We start from the raw sequence: 12,289 nt of genomic DNA, 5'->3' as shown, positions 1-12,289 counted from the left end.
TCCGAAGGAATATGGAAGAGTGTCAAGGCCAACAAAGGCGACCAGCAAAGCTGGCACCAGAGAGTCTGTAGACCCGGCTATGGTGGCGTACACTGCAGACAAGAAAAACATTCCACCAAAATTCCCCACCAAAGGTATAAACAGAAGAATAACTCCTGCCACCACGGTCGAAAGTATGTATCCAGTCAATCGGTGATACTCGTTTGGGATTCGATGGAATAATAGTCCGACGAATATTCTTCCAGCGGTATCAGTCACACCCATTATTGATAGAATGAAGGCAGACTGTTCTTCTTTAATCCCGAGCGTTAGAGCAAACGATTGGAAGTAGATGAATGGAAGCTGATATCCGACGCAGATTAGAAAATTTGAAAGACAAAACAAGACGAAGAATGAATTTTTAAACAGCTGCATGATAATGAACACATGGCCAAATCTATTCTTCAACATCAACATGAATCTTGTTTTTCGACTGGGTATAAGAGGACCACTGAACTCTTCAGGCTTACTGGCCTCCTTTTGACCAAACTGCTCCAGAGCTGAGATGCTGTTGTATGTGTCATTTACGCTAATGACAGAGTGATTTGCAGCCGAAGCTTCTTTATTCTTAGGACCATCTTGTGTGTCAGTTGTAACGCTAATGGTCTGACAACTTGGTGTTCTCATTGAGCTGGAGTACGACTCCTCAATCGCTGACAGTGAAAGAGCTGATGTCTTTCTACCAACAGCACGACCAGTACCTGACACAACCCGATCTTTGCGGGAGGTTGGAATTCCAAATCGAATGCTGCGCCGCTCCCATTTTTCAACACAGTTCATCGCATGATCGGTAATTATTTTCTCTTCATTGTTTGTCTTTTTGCATGGGCTCTCGGGACCATTCATATCTTTGTTAGGTTCTTTAGTTTCTTCTTCAATGGCAAATATTTCTTCCGTGGGCATGTACTTTAGGTTTCTGGGCCCACTTTCTTCGAATATTATACTGGAAGCTGAGAGTACAGGGAAGCCAAGACAGCTTCCTTTAATCATCAGGTCTACTGCCGTCAATCTGTCCTCCGGCAGCTTCAGCTGGTTAATCTGTGTTTTCTTTCTTCGTATTGGTACTTTCTTTGGGTCATAGATAAAACCACATATGTGTAACGTCGTCTCTAGAAAGCCTTGAAAGAAGAAAATAATGATTTATTTATGTGTTGGCTTATCGCATCATTATGATCTTTGCCGTCACATTCATCATCAGCAGCATATTCATTATGATCAATATTATATTCTCAGAATGTTCATAACGTTTTCGTTGTTGATCAGTAAACAAACACACCTAGCACGATAAATGTTTTCCTCCAACCAATACTGTCGACGAGAGCTTGGCATACAGGGGCTAGAATAAATGTACCGACACCAGAACCGGCTACGGCGATACCCGTTGCAACAGATCGACGACGCTCAAAGAATTTTCCTAGGATGACAATGCAAGGAAGATACGACAAACCGAAGCCCAAACCTAAAAGAGGAGTTGTAGTAAGTAAGTAGTAAAGTTTTTTTCACGAAAACATAACTCAACAATTTACATGCTGTTTTTTCATGGTCGTGATATAAAAGAAAACAAAATATAAATCAAATTTACAAAAAATACGATATAAAGGAAAAGCTTAATACAGTATAACGAAATATTATGAAATTTACATTATTATACAAAATAATTTATAAGATGGTGAAAGGACCCAGAGATCGTTTGCTGCGAGGTTAGTATTCTTACATTTTTGTAAAAACGGGTCCAGCATTATGTATATTGTTTTTATATACTAATAACATTATTAACATTATTTCGACGTGAGTTTGTCTCAGAAAATTATCATGGAATGATGTTTTGCCCTACCTGACGTGTTATCATACCGAATACTCAGTACCATCCCAATAAATACTTGCAAACAATTCTCAAGTTACCGTATTCAGTTAGGAATCAAACCCACGACCTCCAGATAACTAGCATGGTGCCATAACCACTAGCCTACAGAGCTTGTGCATAGTGATTAGTGAGTGTTCCGTACACTTCAGGAAGGGCAAGACATCACTCCTAGCATTATCAAATTATAATACCTTAAATCTCTTGTAAACTTGTTATATTTATAATACTGAAATATTATGAATGTTGGAGACCTACAATCTTTTTACTGTAAAAAACATAGTGCAGAGAATAATCACAAAATTATCTTACCTGTCAAACCACCATATGTTATATATAGGTACGGTAGTCCATTAGCGAATGCACTTAATACCATACCCATGGTGGCAAAGGAAGCTCCGATTAGAGTGACAATTCTTGGGCCCCACCTGCTGACCATGACGCTTGAAATCGGGCCTAATGTGAATAAGAAGAGAAAACCTTTAATTATTGATGTATAATAATACAATAAACGACATTGGTCCTTAAGGGTGATAATAAGAATGAAATGTATAGTTTCGTAGGCTACAATGACCGTACTGTACCGTACATAATGGTAATATTAAGCCTAATATTGATTATTATAATAGAATTATTTAGTGTCATCAATCACCATACTGCTATCTTTTCTGCGTGAGCTAAAATATGTACATATATATATATACATACATATATACATACAAGATCTGACGTCAGCCAAGAAGTGATTTAGCCTTTCTCAAACAAACCTGCATGTTTAACTAACAAACAAAGGCAAATGATATACGTAATTATAATGCACATTTGGAAAAATATATTTCTTCAAAATGAAATACTTCTATGCAACAAATTCCATTCACTCACCAAGCTGTCTACTTTAATCATAAACCACTACATGTATATCTTCATAATTACAGTACAAAATATTTCAAAAACATACGTACACAACAACCCTTACAACAACCATATTTCCTTTAATATCACTGTACACGACATCACACCTTTTCTAACTGTTAATGTGAACATAACAAAAAAGGTCTGTGATGATGCATATAACTTTAAACCTTTTTTTATGCTCAATACATGCTGGGGCATGTGAGGTGTTGCCCCGGGGCCCTTACTGGCTCTCGACGCCACTGACTGAGCTAAGCTTGCTCTCTGTTGCTAAATCTAATAAAATGCTGATGGCCTTATATAAAACCATAATTAGGCCCAATTTGGAGTTCTGTACAGTAATTTTTAATTTTATTTGTCCAAATCAGGCTCAGTGAATTGAACGTGTTCAGAGAAAATGTTGTAGACTTATTATTAAGAATTGTCCTATGTTATTATTAATTTACTTAGTGATCGTAGAATGCTCTCTGATATGTTTTTTTCTTTTTAAGGTAATGAATTCTGATTATGATTGTGAATTAGTTTCTATTAAATTTACATGTGCCCAGGCGTACCCGAAAAAGAGGTATTTTAAACCCACCTTTTAGTCGCGTTGATTTTACATGTAGAGGTTTATTTAAACGGTTATGTGATTGTTATAAGTTTTAAATGTCTAATATTGATACTGTATTGATTTTTTTTGACAGTTTAAATGTTTTTAAATCAAGATGTTAGTACTTTTTAATGTATTTTTATATCTATTTACATAAATATTTTATGTTTTAACTTGTTAGTGGCGGTTGTTATCGCTGTTGGTTAGTACGAATAAATAAAATAAAATAAATTTCCCCAGGAGTGGGATGAATAAGTCTCTTGTATTGTATCCTTGTATAGCCTATTGATTTATATCATAAAATTATTCTTACTCTAGGAGCCTAGGCTAGACTTGAGCTACACTTTTTTTTTATATAAGAACCAGTAAAATTTTGCCCAGGCTCAGTGTTCTTATTTTTTGGCCGATTTCAGGCTCAAAATGTTCTTATTTTGTTCTTAGTTTACACACCTTTTAAACAAAAATTATTTAATTGTACGGCAGTATGCACTGTACTGGAATGTAGGTGAAAGTGACCCCACAAAAATGGTCCCCAAATGTCAGGTATTATACTGTACTGTATTATAGAGGGTATTACAGTCACAGCTACTGCACATACGGTAATTTACAGATATAGTATTTTGGTTTTTAAAAATATAAACCTCATTTGAAATTTTGCCTCAGCCTCAATTTGATCTCATTTTTTTTTTCTTAATTTTTAAGCAATTTCAGCCTCAGTGTTCTTATAAAATGTGTTCTTTTTTTTTTTTTTTTTAAGTGTATAGCCTAATTATGAAGAATTTATGTTTTCAAGTTGAATGGCTACATGTGCCTGATCAAGAAACAAAGTAGCTAGATTTTCCCTAAAGAGTGGAGGACTATTTTTAATAACCTCTTCCCTAATTATTCTTCATTCAAGTGGCACCCATATATTATTTGGAGTATTTAAGAGGACAAGGCTAGGCCTAGGGCCTAGACTAATAACTGTACTGGCACTGTGTTTCAGTTTAATGGTATGCCTATTCCTCTATATTAATGGTTTAGGCTTATCATTACTGTGTGTAAGCTTAGGCACCATAAGCGAGAAAAGGCTACACCCCATTTAGGCTATATCTTTTTCCTGTAAAATGGTCTTCCGTTGCTGAATTTCCTTCTTTCCACCGTGTTTGCTGGCCATGGTTGGACTGTGTAGGCTTAAGTGTTCGACCCCAGGCTAGCCTTACAATGTTAATTAAACCGACTGCAAAAAACACTAGGACTATGCTATTGTTATGGTATAGAATATAGATGATCGACAGTAGCCTATTGACCTAAACCTTAAACTTAAACTTGAACAAACCTGGATTGATCTCCGAATAACTCAGCAAACCATAGCTACCCTTGTATTTTATTTTTAGTAAGATTGTTTCTTATCAAACATTATCGCCAACGGCATAACAACGCATTGCCATAGTATTGGTACGCGTTAATGCGCGCGTCTTCAAGGAATGTCGCACTTGCAACCAGTGGCGTAACGCCTATGCGCTCTCGTGCGGCGGTCAACCTGGCCCCCTGGCCCCCGATTCCTTCTAGGGGCCAAGAGGCCCCCTACCCATATGGTCCTCGATCAGCAAAAGAGCTTTGTTGATACATAACAATATGTGTCTCTGACTTCAACTGTAGGACATATATTCTATTATATCCAGTGGTGGATTAAGGGGCCCATCAATTTGTCAAATTTGGAATAGAGATAAAACAAAACAAAACAAAAATCAAATCAAATTTTAATTCTGTGTGTGGATTAAGTATGGTTATTGTTAGTACGTGTGGGAATTAAATATATGGTTAGGGTTAGTGTGGGTATTAATGATATGGTGAGGGTTAGCGTGGGAATAAAGTTTATGGTTAGGGTTAGTGTTGGAATTATGTTAAGTTTAGTTTGGGAATTAAGTTCATGGTTAGGGTTAATTTCGGAGTTAATTTTATGGTTAGGTTTAGTGTGGGAATTAAGTTTATGGTTAAGGTTAGTGTGTTAATTAAGGTTGGGTTAGGTAGAGCTATTACTAATAGTCTAGGGACAAAAAGAATTCACAATAGGACTATATACCTCTGATCCTGGAATATTAAAATTTAAAAAAAACTCAACTTTCTGAACATCTCTAAAGCGCCTGAGTATAGTTATAGTAGGCCTGCTGTAGGGGTGTTTTTTTTTTAGCTTTTTCAACGTTCGACTGCCGAGCCCTTTTCTTATAGAGGGAGAGTGTCCACCACTGTGAATTAATATGTTTATAAATGTAATTTCTGTTCTTTAGTATTCAAGTTTTCGTTCTTTATGTGACTAGAAATAGATAGCCAGGATATAGTTACTACACCTCCGCCAAACTGAACGCAGGGAGGAAGCAGTGAACTGAACCTAGAGCTTGAAACTTACCCCGAGCATGAAGAAAAAAGAATGGAAACGCCCGCCTTGCCCGAATTCTGTATTTATGCATAGGGTGGAGGTAGACACTGGAGCGACGCTCTAGCTCTCTTTATTAATGAGATAGATAATTTTGGTGCTCGTTCATATTCGTTCCTCACTTTTGTCCGTTTTTTGCTAAACGCATTCTTTATCTTCCCCTTTTTGTGTTTTCTTAAGTGTTTTTGTGTCTGTTCTTTCATGTCCGATTTATTTGATGATTATGACATACAAGGTTTAAATAATATAACTTTTAACCCCTTTTCGATTTATGACAAACATGATCGAGAGTTTGATCTTGACACTAATTTTTTTTAAAAATCTAATTTGGTCACTTGTAATTAATTACTACCAACTCAGTAAATTCGCAAATCTCATTAAAAACATTAATCTGGAGAATACGTTCTCATCTTTACACATCAATTCCCGTAGTCTAACTCATAATGATTCATTTAAACTACTGCTTACTACTCTAAATTATGATTTTGACGTCATTGGTGTTTCCGAAACCTGGTTAAAGTCCGATAATCCCATAGTCCATATTTCACGTTATTTATTTGTCTCGAACAACAGACTCGGACAGGCTGGCGGAGGTGTAGCTCTGTATATTCGGAATGGGCAATCTTTTAAAGAAAAAAACTAGCTTAACTATAAATCCTTCCTTAGGCGAATCCTTATTCATTGAAATTAAAAACTTGTATGGTAAAAATATTATTGTTGGTATAAAATCCTTTATTTGTGCTTTTGATCTTTTATTACATGACCTGTCTAAAGAAGACAAACAAGTTTATTTATTAGGTGATTTTAATATCGATTTACTTAAATATCAGACCAATGACAATATTTCTCAAAATGTTGTGAATTCTCTTTTCAGTAATTTTTTTATTCCCACAATTAATAGACCCACACGTATTACCCCAACCACAGCAACCATTCTGGATAATAAAATTTCCGACAAATACGGTATGAATCATCATTTACAGGCGTCTTATATAGTGATATCGGTGATCTGCCTATATTTAATTTTACTTCCTTGTGTACCAAACATCGTAACGACCCAACTAAATTATCTTATACACGCAGAAAAATTAATGGAACAACTACTACAAACTTTATTGAAGAACTTGAAGGTACTTTTTGGATTGACGTTTATCAAATAAATGATCCTCATACTGCTTTTGAATTATTTGAATCTGACTTCAAGCATTTATTTGATAAACATTTTCCATTTATGAGCAACCTCTTAAGAAGAAAAAACTGAAATCTTGGATGACCGATGGGATTCTTACTTCAATTAAACATAAAAATAAATTGTATGCTAAATCTCTCCATCACCCCTCTATCAAAAATATAAAAAAATTCAAACAATTCCGAAACAACCTAAATTCGATCATCCGTAAGCTAAGAGAGATTTTTACGAAGAACAATTCAATCAACAACAAAATAATACCAAAGGTACTTGGGAAAATTATTAATAACCTATTAAAAAAGAATGTAGGCAGGGATCAGGCTTGCAATATAATATGCGATGGGACACCATCCAATGATGCCTGTAAAATTGCCAACCACTTTAATAATGTTTTTGTTAATATTGACCCCACCATTTCAGGCAAGATCGACCTGACTGATACAAATTTCCAATCTTACCTTCCCCAACCATGCCTCAACTCTATATTTCTTAACCATGTATGCACCGAAGAAATCACTTCCATTGTTACAAATTTTGAAAATAGCAAAGCACATGGTATCGACGGTATAAATTCGTTCATTTTGAAAAAAATGTATCCATTTAATTTCTGAACCCCTCTCCTTTGTCTTTATTTGTTTGTCAAATGGTGTTTTTCCTGATAGCCTAAAATTGGCAATAGTACCCCCAATGTTTAAGTCCCGTGACAGATCAAATTCTACTAACTATCGCCCAATTTCAGTACCCTCTGTTTTTTTCTAAAATACTTGAACGACTTATCTATGACAGAACTTATAATTTTCTCTTTCAATTGGTATTTTTATTAACCCCTTTAAGGCTTTTGACACTATCAACCATGATATTTTACTTTCACATTATTGAATACGCGGCCCTGCATATAATATTTTCAAAAGCTATTTAACTAACCGTAAACAATGCACAAAATTTAATAAAACCTTGTCTAACTTTCTTGGTAATAATTACGAAATGTAAAAACCCTACCGTGATTAATCATTCAAGGGTAACTGGTCTACACCGTCTATTTGCTCTCTCCAATGTTGGTAGCATACACTCGCGAGATTTCTATAAATATAACTCTCCTAGACTGTGGAGATGACTAAATGTTCGATAAAATATGTTCCTCGTGAAAACGGCGATGCGCTAGAGCTAACCTGTTGTTCAAAATGATGGGCGAAAAGCGAAAAATGGCAAAATCCCAGAGAAAAGAACAGGGAAAATTAGGTCGATCTGATCGCTGTAAGCTGCGCGAACAAGATGGCGACGGCACTGAAAACACATGCCTGCTGTAAACGAGGGTGCATGGAACTAACAAAACCACTACAGTTTAACTTCACTCTGATTTTTAGGCCTTTTGCAGGCTCACAGATCTATCGGGATTCACAGATGGTTGCGTGAACTTGTCAAAATAAAAAGACTTGCAGAAAAAAGAAAAACGCGTGCAAGATCGGCTTTCAGCTAGATGTTTTTATGGGAGAATCCTGCTGATCAAAGGTCCCCTAGATCGGATAAAATAATAGTATTTGCTGCAGGAAAACATTTAGTATAAATCAGAACATCCGATGGCCGCAGGCACAAAATCTTTCGTGTCGGAGAGAAGCGTTACTCTGCCACAACTCTAACAGTAGAATGTCTCCGAGTTTTCTGGCCTAATAATACCGGAAAATAGAGTGTAAATAATATTGCAGTCCAACTTTTGATGGCCCATCATTTTCGCCTGGCCCACAAGGCTTGTGCCTTATTTGCCTAATGGTTAATCCGGCACTGGATTGGCCCCCTTTTGTTTTTGCTTTACATCAGCGATATTTGCAAATCTTCCAAATTATTTTCTTTTCATTTATATGCAGATGATACTACCCTTCTCAATTCGGCTATTGGTATCGACTCCCTTTTTAAAATTTCCAATGATAATTTACCTAATGTTCTCAAATATTTCTCTGCTAATAAACTCTCTGTCAATTTGAAAAGGTGCAATTGCATTATCTTTCAAAATGTCCATAGACCACTTGATAATTACATAAATCAACTCAAAATTAATAATCAGGTAATCCCCTCGTTAATGAAACTAAATTTTTAGGTGTTGTTATTGATAGCCGTTTAAGTTAGAAAAACACATATCTGAAGTTGAAAATAAAATTGCCAAAAGTATCGGCATTATTTACAGGTTATCCTCTTTTGTTCCCCAAAATATTCTCCGTGTTTTATACTGTTCTTTGATCCTTCCCTACCTGAATTGTTGCAACTTGGTCTGGTCCAACACTTACCCTTCCCACCTTAATAAACCCCTTCAGAAGAAAGCCGTTCGAATTGTGTCGGGTGCACCTTCGCGAGCCCACACCGATTCATTATTTTCCTCTCTTTGTCTTCTAAAAATTCATGTCATCAATCGTCTTCATCAATGCGCTTTTATTTTTTAATGGATAAATTTCTCTCTCTGCCCCCCCCCCCTCAATTTAAATCATTACTTAATTTTAATTTTGATTATCATAGTCATTTTACCTATGCAACAATCTCCCTCACTTCATTTATAATTCCTACTCAAAAAAACTTATGTTCAAGACTGAAAAAAACATCTCTTATCAAGTTATGCAAAATTTTCTCCTTTTACCCATTCTCGATCTCCATTACCAACCCGTTACATTTTGTTTTTGTCCCAAAATTATAAAAGAAAAAAAAACGCATTTCTGAGCATCCTCGTGTCTGTCTTGTCTCCTGTTGTCCTGTCCTACCGAAGTTGTCCTGTCCTATCCCCTGTTGTCCTGTTCTGTTCTGCTTTGGCTTTGGTTTTTCTGTGTGCCCTCAACCAAATCGGTAAAAACCAATTCGGCCCAAACCAACTCGGACCAAAACCAACTCGGCCCCAGACGACACTTCACTTCAAAACCAACTTGGCCCAGACGACAAACTACCCAAATGATACGGAATTACCCAGATGAATAGCGATCGCGATTACCCAAAGACAATTATTTTTATTATTTTAGTATTATTATAATTATTAATATTATTTAGGTCTACGTCTAATATTATCTTTATTATTTATTTTTATATTATCCAAATTACATATTTTATAATTATTACAATATTATTCTATTTATTAAGAAAAAGAGTGTAAGTCACCTTTCAGAGTTGTAGTTTAGTTTCTGGGAGCTTTCGATAACATCTCGTCATCTTCGTCAGCCGTTTGAATCTGGAGGTTAACTGACACCTCAGCATTAATGTTCGTGTGATGATGTAGCAGGCTATTGTATATGGGTGGTAGCTCATATCCGCAATCTCGGTTTAATGGTGGCGTTCTCATTTTAATTTCTATAGCTAGCTTTTTTTATTTATTGTTATTATTTTAATTTTTAGTATATTATAGTATATATTATAATTATTAATATCATCAAGGACTTTTTTCTGTTACCAGGATAGGAAGCTGGCTGGTTTAAAGCCGTCTAACTTGAATTAGCCTTATGTGCAGTATCGTTAATGAGCCAGATAAGCACAATCTGCACATGCTCAGAAAAACAAAACTTTAGTAAGCCACACTGCGTATCGGGTATAACCTATGTTGTTATTGTATCATTATCATTGTAAAGATAATAGTTGCAATGTAGGCCTATATTATAACTTAATAAATATAAATTTATTAATTTTATATTTAAAATTAGCACACCATTTGTATATATATTTTTCTACACGTTATTGTTAATTAACAAGTTATCAATGAACTTTGAAATTGAAATTATGTTTTGTCTATTTTTATTATTAGTCGATAATGATTTAATTATTATGATATTCTAATTATTAATTGATAATGATGATGATTATGATGATGATGATGATGATGATGGTGATGATGGTGATGATGGTGATGATGATGATGATGATGTTAATGATGCGGATGATGATGATTAGGAGGACGAAGAGATTTTAAAATATGACATGGTTACCGAACCATAAATAAAATAAGTTTAAAATATTTTCACTCTATCCTACCTCACCCCTCCTCCTCACAACACCGGCTCCTTTCCCCTCCCCGCACCGCATTTTCCTCATGTACACAATTAAATTCCGCATTTTATAATGTCAGAGTATATACTAGCCTTCAATTATTACACTAACCTTTGGATTTCATACATATGCTTCGGTTTTTAAAAATTAAATAGAAGATTTTGCGGTTTTAACTATTTTAATATTTTTAAATACTAGTTTTCACTTTTTTGGAGCAAGAATTTTATAAAATATATGTCATAAATCTATAGATTAAATTTCATATACATATATTTCAATAAATTAATTATTAATGCATGTTTTTAAAAAGTTTTACAGATAATGCCCGATTTCAAAAGAATTTATCTACATTCATAGTTATAAATACTCTGAAAAAAGGCATTATCTCCATTTTGGCCCCCTTAATAATAAAATTAATCAATGAAAAGTATGTGGCAAATGTTTTAATAATATACCTAAGCAAACCATAGTTTTTTTTAAAAATGAAATCATTTGTACTTTTCTTGGGAAAAACTCAAACGCGTTTTGCTCATTTACTCAAAACTATGATTTTGTTACTTAATGCCTTTTCTCAGAGCAGGGCATCAAGATATTTCCATGGATCAATCATTAACATGTAAATTACTGTACTTTATTAAAAATAGTGTTGTTTGTTTGTCTAATGTTTTAAATTATTATAGTTCGTATGACTAAACTAGGGGCCTAGGTCGCGCCAGGCAGTAGAGTACCGTAGTGTTCCGTAACAGCGTATTCTCTACAGTCTGAACTACGCTAGGCTATGCCTACACAGGTAAGACATAGTTGGTAACAAACCTTTTTATTTAACGCCACTTCTAAGTCATCACCACTTCAAAGACTTCCTTATCCAAACCAACAAATAGATCTTTTTGAAAAAATCATTCTTCAAAAATGTAATCGACTTATTATATTATTATTATTTAATGTTTCCGCCATAGTCCCAATATTTCAATTTTCCGCTCGCGACGCGAAGAATTTTCCCATCATCAGTTGGCTTTGTCGTTACCAGCTCGTTACGGTTGAGTGAATCAGCCGACTCCTGTCTAGTGCAAAATTCCCGAAATAAAAACTGGGGCAAACTGTTATTTTATACACAATTGAGACATTTTCATAAGTGAAAATCCATATAAATGAAAAGAAAGGCCAAATTTACGTTGACATGATTGTTTTTATGGGGTTACCGAATGCAAGCCTTTGAAAGTCGGTCCAGGAAATTCCCTATCTTTTAACACTAGCTCAAAATCCTGTAGC

General features: G+C 35.1%; 1 protein-coding gene across 1 annotated transcript; it reads right to left on the bottom strand.

The window, feature by feature from the left end:
• Window positions 1-33: 33 nt before the first annotated feature.
• Window positions 34-7,480, bottom strand: LOC117100317 (monocarboxylate transporter 12-like; the record flags this gene model as incomplete). Its single annotated transcript, XM_033239966.1, has 4 exons — window positions 7,468-7,480; window positions 2,213-2,356; window positions 1,316-1,498; window positions 34-1,157 (listed from the first exon to the last, which is right to left on the bottom strand). Coding segments are annotated over exons 1-4 (1,464 nt in total), but the record flags the coding sequence as incomplete, so codon positions are not given.
• Window positions 7,481-12,289: the final 4,809 nt, after the last annotated feature.

This window comes from Anneissia japonica, unplaced genomic scaffold, assembly GCF_011630105.1.
Source record: "Anneissia japonica isolate Jap-2015-1 unplaced genomic scaffold, ASM1163010v1 scaffold287794_len82564_cov112, whole genome shotgun sequence".
NCBI classification, from domain to species: Eukaryota; Metazoa; Echinodermata; class Crinoidea; order Comatulida; family Comatulidae; genus Anneissia; species Anneissia japonica.
This window is presented reverse-complemented; position numbering and strand designations above follow the sequence as displayed.